At 40.6% G+C, this 20,942-nt stretch overlaps 1 protein-coding gene across 1 annotated transcript in view; it reads right to left on the bottom strand.

The window, feature by feature from the left end:
• Positions 1-20,942, bottom strand: part of CFAP68 (cilia and flagella associated protein 68) — a 163,048-nt gene that overhangs the window by 3,512 nt on the left and 138,594 nt on the right. Inside the window, exon 3 of the mRNA XM_085646441.1 lies at positions 18,777-18,846. Within this exon, the coding sequence (XP_085502567.1) occupies positions 18,777-18,846 (70 nt within the window). The remainder of the gene's footprint in view (positions 1-18,776; positions 18,847-20,942) is intronic.

The following is a 20,942-nucleotide window of genomic DNA, read 5'->3' as shown; positions in this document are numbered from 1 at the left end:
CTGGTGATCTTGGATGCCCCTCCCAGGAAAAACAGAGGGAAGATTATATCCTTTGATGAAAACAATGAGAAGGGTCAGAATACTGTTGACAGGCTGAGATAGAATTAAAATGTGAACCTCGAAGTGGAGCTGTGTGGTGGAACTGTCAGACTAAACTAAGAAGGTGGAACTCAGGATGGACAGAGGCAATCCCCATTCCTCTGAAGTAGAGGTTTGAGGGCAAGTACCTTATTGTCATTCATCCTAAGAAAAGATAGTCCAAGAAGAGGACTGCTTTATTGGAGCAAGCCACACCCAGTAAGACGTTGTAAGGTGATCTTTCCCACCCTCCACTCCATTATCTACGGGCTTTAGACATTATGTTCAAGAGGAGCTTGATGAAAATCCAGGCATATCTGCTGGCATGAAGCACATCAATTTTGCTAGGTTTCTGTACCGATAACCTGAGGCACACTGGTCAAGGAGCAAGTTGTGAGTACTGCTTTTTGAAGAACTAAGGAGCAACTCAATGTTTGGGCATGGTTTACTTTGTACGCATTTTTGGTGAGGTAGAGTTTATTTTACTGTGCAATGGCTCCTGTACCTGACATCTTGCCTATTCTCTTTGTCTGAATTTCTCCGACTTTGGCAGTTTGGCAATATACCACACTGCACGTTCAATTCCAACAAGTACAGTTCAGGTTTGCAAGCAACCGTTCAGTGTGGTCAGCTGCTTTTTCACTTGCTATATATTGTATCTTTTTGATCCTCCAAGATGTATGAGGACTTCTACTGCTTTCCTCTTAGCACATTCTGCTGGAGGACATTGCTTGGAGAAGGAAAGAATTTTACTAACGTATGGGAGGCGCAGTGAAGTGCAATTTTAAAATATCTGGGGATGTGTAGAAAAGTATTAACAAAGGTCACTGTGTTGATTAGAAAGGATAATGCTTTAAAACAATTATGACACATTACACAAAAAAATAATATTGGGCTGAATTTTCAGTATACAAGAATACAAAATGCTACAAAGACGTAGTAAGAAAGAATTAAGATGCAAGGCAATTCATTTATTACATTAAAAGATGTTGTAATCAAAAAAGGAAACAGCAAAACCTTACAAACACTAAAGAGTGTATGTGACACACCTCCCTCAATTAAGAGGACAGTATTCTCTATTTTTGTATCCTCCTATAGCCCAAACAAACATTTTAGCACTATGCTCCCACGGTATGCAACACCACTGCCCCGCCATTTCCAAGGAGCAGTCTGAATGACCAACACAAACTTTTTGCAACTGTGGGCTGCACCACCAAGACAAGTATCCAAAAGACAAAAATTAAATGTCCATCCAGTATTAGAATTATTCAGGTTTCTTTATTCTTCCTTTTATTTGAAACAAAGAACCAGGCAGCCAAAGTGTTTCGTTCTTTTAGACAAGAACTTCATCAGGGCTGTAGAAACATTAAAAACATATGTATAATACAATCTGATATCTATAAAAACATACAATCATACAATAATACATTCAATACAATACTCTAAGACAGAAGACATTAAAAATGAAAACAAAAAATCAATTTACTTTAAGACCACAACATAATATTACAAACAAAAATAGAATCGAACCACATAAACAAGTTTTTATCTTTTTGTATTAAATTCATCAAACGTGACAACATAATGAACCTAAACTAATAACATGTTTTCCATTTTTCCAAATTGAATTACTTAGAAAATGTAATTTCTAAATAAAGTGTATAATGAATTCAAAATACAGGATTGAGGCAATATAGAACGTAAACAATCCTATGGCATTAGCTTTTCTAAAGTCCCATAGTAGTGGACTGCATTGCTCATCCGTTTTATCACATACTGCAGTACAAATGAACTACAGTGATAACCCAAGTAGAAAGAAAAAAGAACAAATAAAATGATTAAATAGAAATAAGTATCAAAAGACAAAATAATGTCAACAAAGATGCAAAAAAGAGAGAAAGGGAATAGGAGAGAATAATAAAGACAATCAAGTGAACAAAAAAAAACACTTGAATAATTGTTATTTTAAAATTGAGTTGCTGGTTATGTATAACCATATACACAATAATCACTCAATATTTGAGTTGGTTACCAAACAGCCCCTTCTCCTAGAAGATCCATCGGGAAAAAGAGTATTTTTCTGGTCGCATACTGATCGAACTGTTACAAGTTGTATTCAAAAGAAGCAGGAATCGTCAGGCTGGCTCAACTAAGAACTCCTCACAAGACGTTGGCTTGCTTTCCAAAGTCCAAAGCAGAATAGAACGGCTGTTGTGCCTAGGAAGAATTGTATTAAGTTGTTTTGTTAAACCTTATCTATAATCCAGACAATCATATACTAGTAAAACAAAACTACTTGTAAGTAAAGTTAAACTGGTAAAGGATATAGCCTTCAATTTAAACCATCTTATTCAAAAGTAGAATCCACTTTACCTAAGAAGTGGATTGAGAGAACAGCCTATGTTTACCCGGATAAGTCTTAGGTTGCATCAACCTTTTGGTAAGCACAACAATTCTCCTATTAAAAACTCCATATCAACCCCCACCACTAAAGAGCTATACATTGCCTATAGATAGTAAAAGAAAAATGTCAAAAGAAAAATATCAATGAAATCCCATATGCCCAAATCTCCGAAAGACACTATTTCAACAAGTTAATATGTTGTATGTATTGTTTACATTTCAACATTTAAATAAGCACCTACCTATCGTGCTGATTGCCGGCTGAATTTTCAGGCCTAACGGCAAGGAACTATTGAGTGGCTGTTGTGCCTGAAAAGATTTATGAAAGACGTCACTTGTCATGTGTAGACCAACTTAATAAAATTATTTACTGTTAAACCTTCTATTTAGGTTATTAAAACATACCTAACTCAAGATAGTGTATCTCGATCCAAAATATAATAAAGAAGTATATAAAAAAAGGCCCAATCATGCGTAATTACTTTTTGGGTCCATATTATTTAATGTCAAACGATAGCAAATAAAATCAAAACCAGCGTCCGGCAAAACGAACGTACAAGGAGGAATGTAATGTATCGATATAGTGAAATAGTACAACGCTAATCATGCTTCTTCCATTTATCGAAATGTAACAACCTCCCCTATGCCAGCATTGCCAGCAGTTCCTTCGAGTTAAGACACGCTCGAGTTATTAAGCGCCAATGTAAATTCAAACTTGTTAGACACGAGAAAAAAAAATGAGCGAGACTCTGTATCCTCATTGCGATATCGAATGACTAATGCAACTGAGCAAAATCAGAGTTTATGAATCTTAGCCAAGAATTATGGATATATAAGTGCCATTTTCAGAGATCGATCGCAGAATGCTCAATTAGGCATCTGACAAATTGGATGTTTCTTCCTTCTTTTTAATTTTGCACTCTCATTTGGAGTGATAGACGGAAGTCTTTTGTTGGTGTCCATTATATTTACTTGGTCCTCAGTAGGTAATAGGAGTAGAGTGTATTAACATGTTGTTTTGAGACCCTCCCTTGGGGGGTTCAAACAATGTGATTAAAGCAGACAAATATGTTCTTTTGAGACTTTCTCTAAGGCGCGCAATGACGTGCTTGAATGTTGCCTGATGCTGTCAGGTGTTTAAATACGAGGAGGAAGATGGGGCGCTCTCTTAGAGCATTCAAATTTACGCATACTCTGCCGCTCGAGATGCTACGCATTTGGTAAGCTTGTCTACCGTTAGGAATTTTAATTGAAACTCGGAGTTCTAAATGTTAGCCGTGCCATTTACTTATATTCTTGGCTAAGATTCATAAACTCTGATTCTGCTCAGTTGCATTATTCATTCGATATCGCAATGAGGATACAGAGTGTTGCTCATTTTATTTTTTTTCTCATTTTTTTTCTCGTGTCTAACAAGTTTGAATTTACATTGGCGCTTAATAACTCGAGCGTGTCTTAACTCGGAGGAACTGCTGGCAATGCTGGCATGGGGGAGGTTGTTACATTTCGATAAATGGAAGAAGCATGATTAACGCTGTACCATTTCACCATATCGATACATTACTTTCCAACTTGTACGTTCGTTTTTCCGGACGCTGGTTTTGATATTTGCTATCGTTCGACATTCAACAATATGGACCCAATAAGTAAATACGCATAAATGGGCCTTTTTATATGTACTTCTTTAATATATTTTGGATCGAGATACACAATCTTGAGTTAGGTATGTTTTAATAACCTAAATAGAGGGTTTAACAGTAAATAATTTTATGAAGTTGGTCTACACATGACAAGTGACGTCTTTCATAAATCTTTTCAGGCACAAAAGCCACTTAATAGTTCCTTGCCGTTAGGCCTGAAAATTCAGCCGGCAATCAGCACGATAGGTAGGTGCTTATTTAAATGTTGGAATGTAAACAATACATACAACATATTAACTTGTTGAAATAGTGTCTTTTGGAGATTTGCACTTATGGGATTTCATTGATATTTCTCTTTTGACATTTTTCTTTTACTATCTATAGACAATATATAGCCCTTTAGTGGTGGGGGTTGATATGGAGTTTTTAATAGGAGAACTGTCGTCCTTACCAAAAGGTTGATGGAACCTAAGACTTATCTGGGTAAACATAGGTTGTTCTCTCAATCCACTTCTTAGGTAAAGTGGATTCTACTTTTTGATAAGATGGTTTAAATTGAAGGCTATATCTTTTACCAGTATAACTTTACTTAGAAGTAGTATTGTTTTACTAGTACATGATTGTCTGGCTTATAGAAGAGGTTTAACAAAACAACTTAACACAATTCTTCTTAGGCACAACAGCCATTCTATTCTGATTTGGTCTTTGGAAAGCAAGGTGATGTCTTGTGAGGAGTTCTTAGCAGATCCAGCCTGATGATTCCTGCTTCTTTCGAATACAACTAGTAACAGTTCGATCGGTATGTGACTAGAAAAAAACTATATTTCCTGATGGATCTTCTAGGAGAAGGGGCTGTTTGGTAACCAACTAAAATATTGAGTGATTATAGTATATATGGTTACACATAACCAGCAACTCAATTTTAAAATAACAATTATTCAAGTGTTTTTTTTTCTTCACTTGATTGTCTTTATTATTCTCTCCTATTCCCTTTCTCTCTTTTTCGCATCTTTGTTGACATTATTTTGTCTTTTGATACTTATATCTATTTAATAATTTTCTTTGTTTTTTTTCTTTCCACTTGGGTTATCACTGTAGTTCATTAGTACTGCAGTATGTGATCAAATGGATGAGCAATGCAGTCCACTACTATTGGACTTTAGAAAAGCTAATGCCATAGGATTGTTTACGTTCTATATTGCCTCAATCTTGTATTTAGAATTCATTATACACTCTATTTAGAAATTACATTTTATAAGTAATTCAATTTGGAAATATGGAAAACATGCTATTAGTTTAGGTACATTATTTTGTCACGTTTGATGATTTTAATACAAAAAGATAAAAACTTGTTTATGTGGTTCAATTATATTTTTGTTTGTAATATTATGTGGTGGTCTAAGGGAATTGATTTTTTGTATTCATTTTTAATGTCTTCTGTCTTAGAGTATTGTATTGAATGCATTATTGTATGATTGTATGTTTTTATAGATATCAGATTGTATTATACATATGTTTTTAGTGTTTCTACAGCCCTGTTGTAGTTCTTGTCTAAAAGAATGAAACGCGTTGGCTACCTGGTGCTTTGTTTCAAATAAAAGGAAGAATAAAGAAACCTGAATATTTATAATACAGGATGGACATTTCATTTTTGTCTTTTGGATACTTGTCTTGGTGGTGCAGCCCACAGTTGGAAAAAACATTAAAAGATGTATCTGATCAGTTATTACCAAGCTTCTGTTTTAAAAGACAGCATTTGCTGCATTTAAATATTAGCTATTTTTTGATACATAATGATATTCAATTGAAACTATTTTGTTTTTCAACATTCAATCTATGTACTTTGTTTAATATTCAAAGTACTGAAAGAGGTACTAACTGTGGCATTTTTTATATTGCTGATGTAATGTTTTCGGTGGTTAAGGTTGCCTTTTGATAGAAAGGGTACAGTCCAGGTCATATTGTTACATGCCTGTAAGTTTCCTGACTCTCTGTAGGTCTACAAAAGATTGCACATTTAGAGGGTTGAATGTTGTAATCTCTGGTTAAGACAAGTGGAGAGATGTGTGTCCTCTCAGCGATGCCCCTAGGAGTTTAGAGAGTTGCTCTAATATTTTATCTGACTTTATTATTGCCAGACCAGGGGTGTTCTTTTACACTTTGCTGTTGGGATTTTATCTGCTTCGTTGGTTGATGCGATTATAAGATATGACTGATTTAATTGTGATCTATATACTGACGCACACTGAGAGTGTGTGGATCTCTGTGCTCCTGAGATGCTAAGATTGAAGAGTTGAAAATAGAAAGGTGCCTCTATAATAATTCAACATTTATGAATGGAATATGCAAGTACTTTCTGTTTTCAAGGGATAAGTTGAGTTTGTGCATGTCAATGTGCTACATGGTTCTGTATGCTTTCTGCCGAATATCCATTTTTGGGGGTGTGATATGTGTAAAGTGTACTCTTCATTCAGCATGCTACACTGTATAGTTGGTCTTGCATGCTGTTGTTTCAGGTGTATTACATATTTATAAATGTATATACTTCAGCCATATGAATTGTTTGGATTATTAGTCACACCCAAAATACCCAGCTAAGACATTGCTACAGTACTATGGATATTTGCTTAGCTGTAAAATCTATTTTAACATTTACATTTATTCTTTCCTTGCTTTTTACATCTATTATCATCTTGGGTCACTGTATTTTCCATAGGATGGGGCTTTGGTTCTCTTTATAAAGATTGGAATGGGTAATGACCTATCAATCCTTGCAATATAGACCATACAATTCATTAACAAGTGAGTGATATCTGTCTGTGAGATGAATGGGATGTTGGAGGATAGTAAATCCCAGGGTACTATGCAGTTGGAAATAACAGTTATATACTTCTGTTAGAGGATGGGGAGTTAATATTTTGAACGTTACCACATAACTGGTTAATAATATATGTATGTATGTTTTATATAGCACTCGACTTACCCTTGGGCATCTCGGCGCTTGCATTGGGAACCCGTCCTGGTTTTTCCCTGTGAGATAACCCGTACTGGGTATCCCCAAGGTGAAAGCCAGGCATCCCGCCGCGGGGGGGCCGTTGTGGAGATTAAGCAAGCTTGTTGCCCAGAGCTGCATAGTGTGAACTCGTGCTTAGAGTGGGCACCGAAGCGAGAATTATCGAGTCCGTGGACAATTGGGCTCCGAACCCTGCCGCGTCGGGAATCGAACCCTGGTCCCGGGTCTGACCTCTGCTTCAGGGTATGCCTCCTCTAACCAGTGAGCTACACTTCTCCAATATACAAATGTTCCTGTTTATGTCAACTTGTCCTAGTGCCTTAATATGCGTGTCAACACCAAAGAAACTCCACATTGCTCGCCACAATGTCTAATCCATTGCAGTTTTCTATGATAAAGGGCCAACAAGAATCAGAGGATATGCATCTTTTATTCTACCTTTTAAACCCCTCTCACGTATACAGCATGGGAACCAAATAAGATGGCTTATGGTACTAAGGGCAGACATAGGATCCTCAATAGAGATATTTACCACCCTCATAGATGAGCCCTAGATATTTTTGCTGGATAGTAATGGCTGAGTAAATATGGAAATCCGTCTTTGCTTGGGTGGGCAGAGCTACTGTTTCACTACACACCTAGACATTTTTACAGGTGTGATGAAGTTGACCAACAAGAGACTATGTCACTGGCAAACAGTGCAGGGGGTTGTTGTGCTACTCTTGGAAGGCCATGTTCCCCAAGAAGCACGACCACACATACACACCCCTGAAGGCACCCGCTCCCAATGTGCCATTCTTAACGTGGGCCAGGATGAGACCAGCAAAAGGCTGTTCTTATGATGAATGAATGTATGTATTCTTTCCACCACCAACATTGTAATATCAAACAGTATAACATAATTTACTTAATAAGGAGGCAGCTCTTACTTGCATGGAGCATAGCTCCGTTCAAGTAAAGTTTAACGTGGTGGGCAGAAGCCCAGAGGAGAATTTAAATTGATTGCAGAGTGCACTGCCAGTACAAGTCAATACAGCTGTTATGTACTTGATGATAGAATACTACCTGTCAATAACCACAATTATTTTCCATCAGTATGCCCCTCCCATAAACATAATGAGCGCCGAGATCTAATATATGAAATTGCAATGTAATTTTGTACAAGCTGTTAGTGCGTGGGGCTTTGATTTTTTACCTGAGGCATAACTAATTTTTAATCTTCTGATCAACAGTGGCACATTCCTCCTCAGCCTGATCTCTAGCCCCATAACACAAAAATACAGCTTGCGTTCTTCGAACTAAAGGAGGGGCCCTGAATAGCAACTAACCCCTTCTCTTGTACCTTGTCTAGTATTGTATACTAAAAAGCTGATGTTCACTTCTTGGAGCTTTCGGACAGATATTCTATACTTTAAATACTCGAGTCTTTAAGATAATGTCTAGGGTCTCTTCACTATGAAAAGTAAATCAGTGGGACCATTGGTGGGAGAGTCTGTTATAGATAAGAGTCTCCTGGAGTGTTTGTTCCAGGTCATTTTCAAAGAAAAATAGAGGTTCTGTACGAGTGGTCGCTGCTATACAAATATCTTTACTTTATAATCTTTATTCGGATTAAACAATAATCCATAAAAGCGTACAAATCCGACAACATTACTTTCATAAAAAGAATCACAAAAATAAAATACAATGAATCAACAAACAGCAATACAAAACACCTTCTAAAAAATAAGATCATAAACATTTAAAACTTGAACTCTAATGTTCCTTAATAGATCAGTCTTGTCAACATTATAAATTTTCTATTATTGGGCAATAAAACAATAAAAACAGCCCAACAGCGGGGCACAGAAATTAAAGAACTGATAATATTTTAGCTTCGTAAAACCCCAGTAATGGTTAAATCAAACAAGGCTTCCCATTCCTTCAGGGGGCCAAACGCTTTTTCCTCAGTCTAAATGCAACTGACAAAGTACAGGCCACACTAAAACCGACTTCAGGGGACTTCAGCATCTACAAATAGATCAGGGCCAGTTTAAACTGAAAAAACCTTCACCTCTAAATAATGGTAAGATGAAATGCTGCCTCAACATACTGTAATGATCACAGATAAAGATAAAATGGGTTGTATCTTGAATAGAAAAATTAGCACATGGACACGGTCCCTGACTCTCCACAATATGATGGCCCCGTGGATCTGCTAGCAACCAATGCAGGAGATTTAATCTAAAACATGTTAATAAAAAGCGGGGATGGGATGAGGACACCAAATGCAGGTATGACTCCATACCATGTACGGTTGTCAAGAGGATATACACCCTCACAATAGGTTTGCAAAGCTCCCTTTCCTCTCTCTCAAGTTTTGCTGTTACCGTACGATGTTTCATAATCCAGGGCACATCTTGTTTGTTGATTTGCTCAGGTGCCCAAAAAAAAGCTGCACAACCCAACTTCTCCACCAGAGAGGTGTTAATATAGTACAGCCACGGCAACCGTTGTCCATGGCAAGACAATCTCTTATAATTTCGTGCTTCAGCTCTAATTCAGAACCTGATCAGATTTTGAACCACCTAATTATGGGGAAGAGGGCCCACTTATCCGAAATATATTCTAACCCCACTTCTTCATGTATGGTAAAGGTGGCAACCGATAGTGGAAGGGATAATTATCTTTTAATAAAATCATTTTCAACTACCTCAATCTCATCTTAGTCCTTATAGCCGCATAGATCACTACCATAAGAGGCTACGGACAAGCATTTAGCTTGATACACTTTCACCAGAGCCTCAGTTGGTCTTTCTCCCAATCTACTTGCAAAATCAAATACAGCGGCTACAGCTCTTGCCATCAAATGTTGCTTTGTCTTTCTTTGTGGGACCCATGTTCCTCTCTCATCAAGAACCACCCCTAAATATGGAAAGTTGTAACTCTGGTCAACTCTTGATCACCCCCAAAGATTTTCCTATCCAGCTTACTCGTTGTTCGATCACCATAGTGTGGGATTTAGAATAACTAATGTCCATATCGAGCAACCCCATAAAGTCTATAAAAGAGTTCATGAGTTTTTGGAGGCCCACTGCGGTTCTTGCTAATAAAACCATGTCATCTGCATATATAAGTGCTGGAATTTGCAATGACCCAGCCCACAGAATATCCTTAGTAGCTCCACCTAGAACAAGGTTAAAATTGTTAATATATAAACAGTAACGGTGCCAATAAGCAACTTGCCTTACCCCTTAATGTATTCTTATAGGTGCTGTCAATGACCCCTCAAAATTAAATCTTACGGCGGCCGTTAAATCCTCAAGGACATCAGGCAAAAACTGACCATACTCCTATCAAATCCTATATATTGATTAACATTGGGCATAATTTGGCTCTGTTAACTCGGTCAAAGGCCGATAATAGGTGCATGAAGGCTAAATACAGCCTGCCTCTTTTGGCCACTGTATACTTTCAGATTTTCAAATGTAAATTTAGGCACTGGTCAATTGTACCTTTCCACTGTCTGAATCCGCACTGGAAGGGAGAAATCACATTCCTTTGTTCAAACCAATCAGTTAACCTTGTCAAGATCTTAACGGAAGAGTTAATTAAGGATATTGGCCTATAACATCTAGGATCTGCCCCATCTCCCTTCTTAAACACTAAAATAATAACTGAACATCCCCATGATGTAGGGGGCCTTGTTCTCCAGAAAGCATTAAAAACCTGTCTTAAGATTTTTGCCAAACCAACTTATTATCGTAATTAAATAAATCGTCCGGGACCCTGTCGGGGCCAGGGGCCTTGTTCTTTAACACAGTTGCAATAGCGGCCTCAACCTCCTCCTCTGTAAAACAAGCAACAGGGTCCTCCCTGGGTATACCTACTTGTTCGGTCTGGGCAGCCTCCCCTACTTTTTCATCGCTTCCTGTAAAATGTTTTATCCAAGAACCCACTGTAATAGTGCAATCTATAACTCTATTTCATTCTCCCCAAAAAAGGGGCGATTGATGATTTCCCAAAATGAGGCACTATTAATAAGAATGCGGAGATTACCAAGATCTTCCCAGGCTTCTCCCTAATCTCCTTGTGCATGACCATGGCAAGCTTATACTCCTTCCTTCTCTTTGCTTCCTCTGTTCTATCTCTAAGGGTTTTCTTTAACACCAGTATTTGGATATAGAGGGTTTCAAAACAATTTGAATCAAACCATCTCTCTCCCATATGTAGTCTGCGACTATTTCGAGCCCTGAGATTATCCTTTATATGCATACAAAGTCTCCCATAGGTATACAGGAGCACCTCGTCATTTCTGGAATCACTCAAGCACACTTGTAGATCACTGCTACACCTATCATAAAGGGAATATAAAAAGGCGTCATGTGGGACCTTACTCCATTTTAAGCTTTGCCCCTGATCATGAGAAATGATCTCTGTATTGGTGGGTCCAATGTCTGGCCTCTCAGCATTTGAATTTCCCCAAATCGAGGAGAGACTTAAAAGGTTATGGTCACTAAAATCAGACCATTGCACTTCAAAACTATACACAAACTGAACTAAAAAAGGCTATAACCAGCACATAGTCAATAGCCGTGTTAGCCCCTCTGCCCTTATAGTTTGGGTCCGTTTGCTCCACCCTCTCCAATTTCAACCAGGTTAGACTCTGCCAGCATTTCATCTAACAAACTGCCCTCAACAGAATGTTCAAAATGACTGCCCTGTTTGACTCCTATGTCAAAAGTACTATCAGTGTTAAAACAACCCAGTGGACATAGATGAATAAAATCACTGATTAAAACCACAGTATTGGGAGTTTTAGATTTCCCCTCAATGGACTGCAGAAAAGAACATAAGGAACCCAGATGTTCCATAGGGGTTTTACGCTCAAACGAATTTTAAAGGTTTAGCAAAAAAACACTTGAAGAACCCACAAAGTCTAATTTAACGAGAAGCAAATTTTCCATGCAAGAGGCAATTTGCATTGGGGCGCACCCAATGCCCAGGGAAATGAACATGAGCAACCCCCCCCCCCCCCCCCCCTAGATCTACCTACCAGTGAAAATACATCTGGCACAAAAAAACAGCTATACCCTTTTAAATAGCAATTATGTTCTGTTCCCCAAGTTTCTTGAAAACACACGCTATCAAATAATATTTTCTCTTTTTCTGCTTAACCCTGTGGTATTCAAGCTACAAATTTTCAGACAAGGGGGAGACCTATCTTGGATCATGTCAGTAGGCATGGCTGGACTCTGTTGGGGACAGGTCATATCTCTTCTAAGTCAATTATTGTCTTCCAAGTCTCCCAAGGGTTTAAATCTATTGCTCAGCTCCAATGGGGCCACTTGACCTCTATATTGGGGATCGGATCTAACCGTATTTTGTGAAAATATGTTCCCTCACCCATTTGTCTTTTGCATCACAACGGGGGGGTCAAAGAAACCTAGTGGGAATACTTGAATGCCCAACCCATACATTCTTCCCACAGTGTTACCAAAAATCAGTTGTCTAGCCATGACAGGCTTATGAAGTTTAATACAATACAATCCCCATCGAACAACTTTGGGCCGAAACCCAGCCAATCCACCCGTCTGGCCATGATAATGTTACTACTATCACTTTCAGACGAGTCTCCCCTTAGAGGCACACCAATGTTTGGCTTTACGTATGAATTCACATGTGGACTCTTCAACCCTTTCACGCAATGGCGGCACATTTACCAAGATAGCCACAAAAGGGGTAGAATCTATGGGGAGGTGAAGTCTTTGGGATGGCACCCTCTGCTGCCTACGAACAAGGTTTGTGGGACCCCATCCCTGTTCTTCTGTTCTTACCGACTTGGGAAGCTGCCATGCTTGGTTGTTGATTAGCAATAATGCCCAGGAAATGGCTGTCACCCCGACAGGCACCCTATTTCCCACTGACTGCTCCCAAATGAGACACCAATCTATTTGCACATTGTGTTGTGTTCAAATTTGCTGTTAACAAGGGCTGAGTACCTCTCGGGGTATCTCTCTGACTCTGCATGCACTTGTCCATCTCCTTAGATGTAACGGGTCTTCAGAATCAGAAGGAACTTCCTTCTCCTTGACTTGATTACATTTCAACTTTGTTAAAGTCATCAAACATGACTCTATCGAGGCCAAATCAATTCTAATGGGGCTCAATTTGACATGAATTATCCGCTCAAACTATTTCACAATTTCCTCCAAGTCACGATCTCCAGGAATAGGGAGGGCTGGCTCCTTGCTATTTCCGGTTGAGACCTGCTGCATTGTCGATCCAACACAACGTCTACTTTGTTTTTTTCACTTATTGGCTGGTTCAACCGGAGATGTAACATTCTCTTGGCGCGAGGACATAATGGACGAACTCCCATGCACTTCTGAGTAAAAAGTGCCCTGTATTCTCCGGGTCCAATATTGAGCTAGGTGTGTGTCACTACCACCAGTTGCACCCTCTTCTGACAGATCATCATCTCCACCCCAAGCTGTTTTAGCACTGTTTTCCATATCCCCAAGGCTATCAACGGGGCCCAGGGACAACCTATGTTTGGTCAGATCAGTTTCACTTGCCACCACCCCAAAGACTCGCTCCAACATAGCATCCATACATTTGGGCTTTTGTGGGGCAACAGGGCCACTCGCTACTTTGCACGTGTCCATTTAACAATACGAGGTGAGGCTAGAAACAAAAAAAAATGTGTCTCACCAAGTAGGGTGAAGCCAGATAATCCATGTAAGAGGGGTGACCCAGCCTTATATGGCTGTGGACGAACGCAGGTGGGCCTGCCCTTGGCCTGGGCTTTGCCTTGGCACTGCCTGCACACGTCCTGCACTGTGGGGCTCCCAAATGCACTTTATAGCGCATCCAAAGTACAAGCAGGTGTGGCTGTAAGAGACCCCGCCTCAGAGTCACAAAGGACTGCTAGTATCTGTGGTCCCTGCAAGCAATGCTTTCCCTGCGCTGCGGACTCCCAAATGGCCTTTATAGCGCCCCCTTAGTAAGAGCAGGTGCATATGAAACAGACCCCACCTCAGAGTCACAAGGGGGCTGCTGGAATCTGTGGTCCCTACACGCAATGCTCTTATTTTGGATAGATTATATTCAAGGACAGATTTTACACAATTTACATTTGTCTATTAAAAGTTAATTGCACTGCCAGTACGGAGTCTCCAGTAGGTGAGTTATACAAGAGCAAGTTCTCAGGGGAAGAATCTATCCTAGAACTGGTTGTTGAGTATAAATAATACTATAACATATTCTCAAATAGAAAATTACAGTCCAAAACATACTTTAGGTGGAGACTTCTTTTCAGAATATATTTTCAAGGACAAGAGTAACTTTAAGAATACATCCATAAGGATATGAGTTTGTTAAAGTTGCCTGTTTCGCAGTAGAAGTGCAGTCTGTTCTTGGACAATAAATTCTCAATTATGAAAATTGATGTTAAAATATGGTCAGTGAAAAAGCGGTTTCTAATGCAGCTAAAGCAATGGATTATGTTCCAAAATGGAATATGGTAATAAGTAATTCGTCAAAATATTTACCCGCAATGTTTATCCATACAAGACATCACTTGAGGGAGATACCACTATTGTGGGCAATTTACAGTTAAACGCCAACAAAACATCGGGCTATGGTGGTCTTACCCCGGAATTCCATTCATGAATCAGGGAGGACCTAGCCTGTCAGTTCAGGTTGGACTGTTCCCATTGGAACAGGGTCAAGGCTGATTTGAATAGGGCTGGGTCGAAACTGAGGAGGCATGGTGTGAAAAATAACGACAGACTGAGATGAGGCTCTGAGTAATTACCAGTGGCTGAGATTAAGTCAAACATTCCACCAACACTTTATTGTATACTTAAGAGTTACACCCATCTATGGCAGTTTCAGTTCCTTTGCCCTGTGAACCTCTGTTTTTTTTGGTTATTTCAAATCTCTCACTGTATCTACTGCCCTTGTGGTTTCCCCTTAAGCCACCCGAATTAATTGTTCTTCAAAAAGTATACTTTGCTTTTATATTTGAATGAATATGGGTATAGATTGCTGTAGGAAGGTGGAGTATTATGTGGTGATACTAGTTAGGCTTCACCATGCAATACTGTCACAAACACCAAAGATGGTCCTTGGATTCACACTAATAAATCCCTAGCTCAGTCCTGGTAGTGTGGCAAGGAGCAGTCAGGCTTCACTAGAGAAACATGTTTTACAGAGTACCATCATGGACGATAAGTAATTGACGCGACTCAAGAGAAATCCAAAACCAATTAATAAAAATAGCATGTATGTTTATCTTAATTGAGACACCACAATGAACTGAATAGAATACATATAACTATAGGTATTGATTTAGAAGCAATAAAAGATCTGTGCCAAATAATACAGTGAAAATGTAACATTGTGTTCCATGGGAAAAACCAATAGAGACAATAGGTCACTTGGAGATCGAGTTGTGTGGTACCCTTGCAGGGTAAAGATGATGCGGGTCCCGGGACCAGGCCACTACAGTCAGTTAAATTTTACCTGGCCAGTGGAGCCCGGGTGCAGACCTGTCCTGGCTGTCCCTGATGCTAGACCGGAGCAGCGGGAGAACTGCTTTTACCGCTTACACAGTGCTGTGGGGAACAAGATACAAACACACAACAACCGGGTGGTTGCTGACGTTGGTCTATGGTCAGATGGAGCTCCCTCTAGGTGCAGCGTCGAGTGAAGGGGTCAGTTTCAGGACTGGCAACCAACAAGCCTTGTCAGCGGTAATCCTTGGAAAAAGATACTTTGACGTCCTGTGATTCCAGGGAACACGGTATCTGTCTGTATCGGCGTGGAAGGTAGAACTAAAGTTCCCACAATGCGCTAGACCATCTGGATTTGGCCGATCCCATGGAGGGCTCGATTCAGAGGGTTGTTTAAACTGCAGTTTGCAGGGGACTAGTGCCATAGTCCAGGGGAGTCTGAGGGAGCTTCAGGCTCCCGCAAGGGTCCATCTGTCTGGGGGAACTGAGGCTTAGCCTAGGCCAAGTCTCAATCAGGCAGTTCCAGGAACATTGCCGCAGGTACAGAGTATCCCTCTTTTGCTTTGCGCAAGTCTTGTTGTCGCAGATATGGGTCTCTTCTTTTGTCCTCTTCGAAGAAGGTTGTTCAGAACTGAGGTTTTGGTGTCAAGGGTAGCCCTTAAATCCCAGATAGATGGGTGTTAGGGGTGTGGACGCAATAGGCTGCTTGCCCCATCAGCTAATCCGTCCATAATATGACCACATAGAGGTGTGCGTCACCTTTTCTACCCGGAACCCTCTATTCTGCCAAATCTTCAGTGTACAGACCAGGCTGGTCACCCTGGAGGTGTAGCTAGCCCTCTGAGGGTGTACACCTCATTGCCTACCAAATGTCCCACCTGCCGGGGTGTAAATGTGCTTGGGCAGAGGGAGGGCTGTTTCCTCCTCTGGAAGTCGATCCTGATGCATATCAGAGGTGATGCAGCCTTCGCAGCTCACCGCATTGGTGTGCCACTTGACTGGCAATCTGGAAGAAAAGAGGTGTGACCTTCTTCCTGCCCAGGCTTTTGTTCATGACTCCTGGGAGTGATCACACTGCCTGGCAGGAGGTCAGAATTCTGTCTTGGTGGCAGCAAGCACGTCTGCCACCCAGAGCACAGAGAAGCTGGGGCAACCAGGTGGGCAACCACTAGAGTAGCCATCTGGGTGCATGCCACATCACCCTCAACACAAGATTCATGCCAGGGGTGAGAAGGCATGTTGTTTGATACCAAACAGGACATATTTAGGCTGTACCATAATGAAGCTGTCAACCTCAGGTTTCTCCAGATGCCAGCCCACGTTATCCTATGGTCCGTCTATCACCTATAGTGTCCTTTAATGGTAAAGGGCAATATTGGGACATATGAGCCTGCACTAGCATGTCCACACCTCTAGTATACTTCACCCTGCCACCTGGGCTTAGGAGGTCTTCCTTAGGGGTGACTGATATATAGTAAATGTAGTGTATTGATTCTGCCACACACAGTGAGGGCAGAATCGAGTTCGAGCAGTTTGCATTGTTCCTGCAGAATGCAATGGCAGGCCTGCTGTCAATAGTTTGCTTGGGCCTCTCAGGGTGGCACAAACAGAGCTGCCGGCCATGGGGACCCCTTTATCACTCATGGTCTGGGTGCCCCTGGTACCTTACACTAGGCCTTATAATGGGGGTAAAGTTCTTGTCAATTGGGGAAGCACTGGCACTGGGTTCTGGGCAGCAAACTCCAGTGCACTATAAGAGTCATAACCATCAGCATTGGAACACTTTCCTACAGTTGCCATGTCACCTTCAGCGTGAAACCTTTTTGCAAGGAAATACCCTTTGTTTTTAAATAGACAAGAAACCTCCACTTAAATACGCAACAACGATCAAAAGTGGGAGAAGATAGGATTTGTCATAGGATGAGAAAACATTACATCATTTAAAAAAACACAAAGCTGTTTCAATGTTTCTATTATTTCTAATTACAGATATTTACAATTCTTTATTTATTATTGTAGCATTATTTTAAGAATAAATTGAAAAGGTGTGATAGAGGTAGTGGTGGCAGGGACAAGTAAGGGTTATTGGGTGGGGACATTGAGGACTATATATATGGAAAAAGAAGGGTATACAGTGTACAATTTGTCTGGTGGTGGGGTTTTGGATGTGCCAGGAAGTGTGGCGCCCTGCTGTATGTGCGTAGGTAATTGAGGTGTGAGTGCTGCATGGTGCTGCCAGGTCAGAGGAATTACCCTATAACCCCCGTATATGTATGGGTGTCAACCCCCACAAGTTCCTGAAAAGCCAAGCCCTGGGCACAGGTTTATACAGTTAAAAGAGTGCTTGTTGATGTTTTGAGAATTTGAAGAGTTGTTTTTTAATGTCCACTTGAATAGTAAAGGTTTCCCTTGATTTTTAGATCCGTTTGAGAGGTTACCCACAGACAGACAAATTTTCACCAGCAATTGGGATCTCATCATTACTTTCTTTAACTAGACCAGCCGGGTCGGAATTATCACCGGCGGAGCGATTACTCAATAACATCAACGTTTCCTGTACAGCCTTGAAGAAGTCACGGGATACCTCCCATTGTGACGAAACACGTGTTGGCTGGTTGTCCTGTGTCCTTTTTCTATTGAGATTAAAACTATAAACATTTATTATTCGAGTGGACATTAAATAACAACTCTTCAAATGCTCAAAACATCAACAAACACTGTTTTAACTGTATAAACGTGTGCCCAGGACTTGGCTTTTCAATACAGTGTACTATTTGTTTTGCAAGCCATTCTCTTGCATACTTATGTGGGAATGACAGGTACAGGGATGAGCCGAAGATTTGTTTTACAATTGCATCACTGTCCAAAGGGGAACCCCCTGTGATTTGTATTCCAAGCTAGATCATTAAGGTAGATGAAACACTTATTCTTCTACTTGCTTAACAGAGATGCCTGATACAATTTTCTTAAGGTTACCTATCTGTACTCTGTCATTGTTCTTATTGAAGGTATTAAAAGATAAATAAAAGACTCAAAAAAAGAATGTGTTAAAAACCTATGTAATCCCTCTTAAATATATCTTAAATAGGCATTAGATTTTCATTACCAACTACACAATCCTCTATTGTTACAAATGGCACTTACGTGTTGGCTTTTCTCTTTTTTCCTCTCTGTTGTATTCCGTTGAATACAATGTGGCAAAATTGTGTGCATACTGAAAAAGAAAAAAAAACACTTCAAACATCTGCAGAGCTTCACATACTTTGAACTCTACCTGGAATTTGCTAACTTAAATACTGAGTAGGAAATCGCACAAATACATCAATGCTGCTCACTTTGGAAGATACGTATTTGTGAAAATAATGCATATTTGAAAAATAGAAGACAAAAGCATTTTTTTAAATGAGAAATACCTAAACACATTATGAGACAATCATTGTAACCCCGTTGTGGCTTTTTTGTATACACTATAGTACCTATAAAATGTATTTGTAATCGTAATTGTATAGCACTTTATACTCTATTGTGAAACACCACAGTGCATTATTGGATGGGTAGCACACTACACTGCGTAGATGTTTGGCGGCAGGGGCGTTTGTCACAGTGGTGGAGAAGTGGCAGGGCACTGGGACCTGCCACATACCCACTGGGTGATAGGACACAACTTCCGGGGAGTTGGAGGGAAGAGCAGGAAACATGGACACACACACACACACACACACACACACGAGACCATGCTGGGCAGCATGCTATATGCAGAATAAATGATAGAAGAAACCAACCTGAATCTGCGTGATTTCTTTGGGGCCAGTGGACACAACAACTGGCGACCATGAAGGTGGGATCATTGTAGCGTGGCCTCACTCATTGTCAGGCACCGGGGAATCCAATGAGCATTCAAAAAAAGTCAAAAGTGGAGGCTCTTCTCGAAGCAGTAGAGCTCTACTGCCAAACAACACAAGTAAGGACTCAGAGCACGCCCTAGAAGACCCGCGGCCGGCTCCATGAGCATTACAAAAAAAAATGTAAAAAGTGAAGGCTCTATTGAAGTAATATAGCGCTACAGCTAAATACTGCCACAACAGAGGGCCCAGCTCGCTCCCCAGAAAACCCAGTGGGCGCCCACAGGCAGGCGCGACCGCCAACAATAATACATAGGCCCCAGAAGGCCTGAAGAAAAGAAAAAAAGCGAGGTTTTGCGAGATCTTGCAAGAGTTGGCCGCCATTTTGAAGATAGGCCAGCTTTCCATGCAAGTCTATGGGAGCAGCCATTTTGAAGTCATCCAAAGCTAAGTAGCCCATAGCGATACATGCAGGGGCCATATTTAAGTCAGGCAAGATAGACTACCCATAGGATCCAATGGGAGCAGCCATTCTGATGTCCAGCAACAAACAATAAAGGGCCACAACACGAAGAAAAATAAATAAATTAGCCGACGAAACAGCGCAAAGGCAAGGAATAAACATCACCGCCCAGAAGGAAGAGACTAGAAACAAACTATGTTGACACAAACCCCACTATGGCCAAAGAAGACATCCCCAGTGGCATTTTTCTCAACGCCTTCGCCCTTTTGACCTCTCGGACTCCCAAACAAAAGGTGTGAGGTGGAAAAAATGGACTCGAAGTTTTGAGCAATACTTGCAAGCCACCTGCAAAAGAAGAGGCCAAAGTGCTGTTCCGCAACTTGGTCAGCAAAGATGTAGAAGACCTACTTGTAACGATTCCCACCAGAGTCTATCAAACTCGTACAAAGGCCTAATCAAATGCCTCACTGACAGTTTTGATCCACAGTGCAACGTCGATTATGAACAATACACATTCAACACTGCATGCCAGAGAGCAAATGAACCACTTGACAATTTCACAACGAGACTGCGCTTGCTTGTAACCTATTGCGAATTTGACAAGTTGAACAACGAGGAAGTTATACGACTGAAGGGTGCTACTCCACTGGGTTTCGAATAAAAATACTGAAGGAAACATACAAACTGGACAAAATACTAGCCATAGCAAGGACGGATGGCAGAGCCACGCCGTATGCCATAAACAAGGAAGTGGTCAAGCGCGAACGCCCAAACAAGTCCATCCGATGGTAGGAGGAAGTAAAAGGTCTGAAGACAAGCGCCCACAACTGCCAAGGCTGAAAGAACATGCTACTGATGTGGACTAAGGTATCCATAGACTGGTACCTCCCTGGCCAAATGTGTTGGAAGTGCAACACAGCAAACCACTTTGCAAGCGTCTGTAGACGGGGTCGTTGGAAGCCAGAAAGGGGATGACTGAACAGGACAAGGGCATATTTGAGTCAC

Source organism: Triturus cristatus, chromosome 3_1, assembly GCF_964204655.1.
Source record: "Triturus cristatus chromosome 3_1, aTriCri1.1, whole genome shotgun sequence".
Lineage (NCBI taxonomy): Eukaryota > Metazoa > Chordata > Amphibia > Caudata > Salamandridae > Triturus > Triturus cristatus.
The sequence above is the reverse complement of the archived record's forward strand: the minus strand, read 5'-3'. Positions and strand labels throughout refer to the sequence as shown.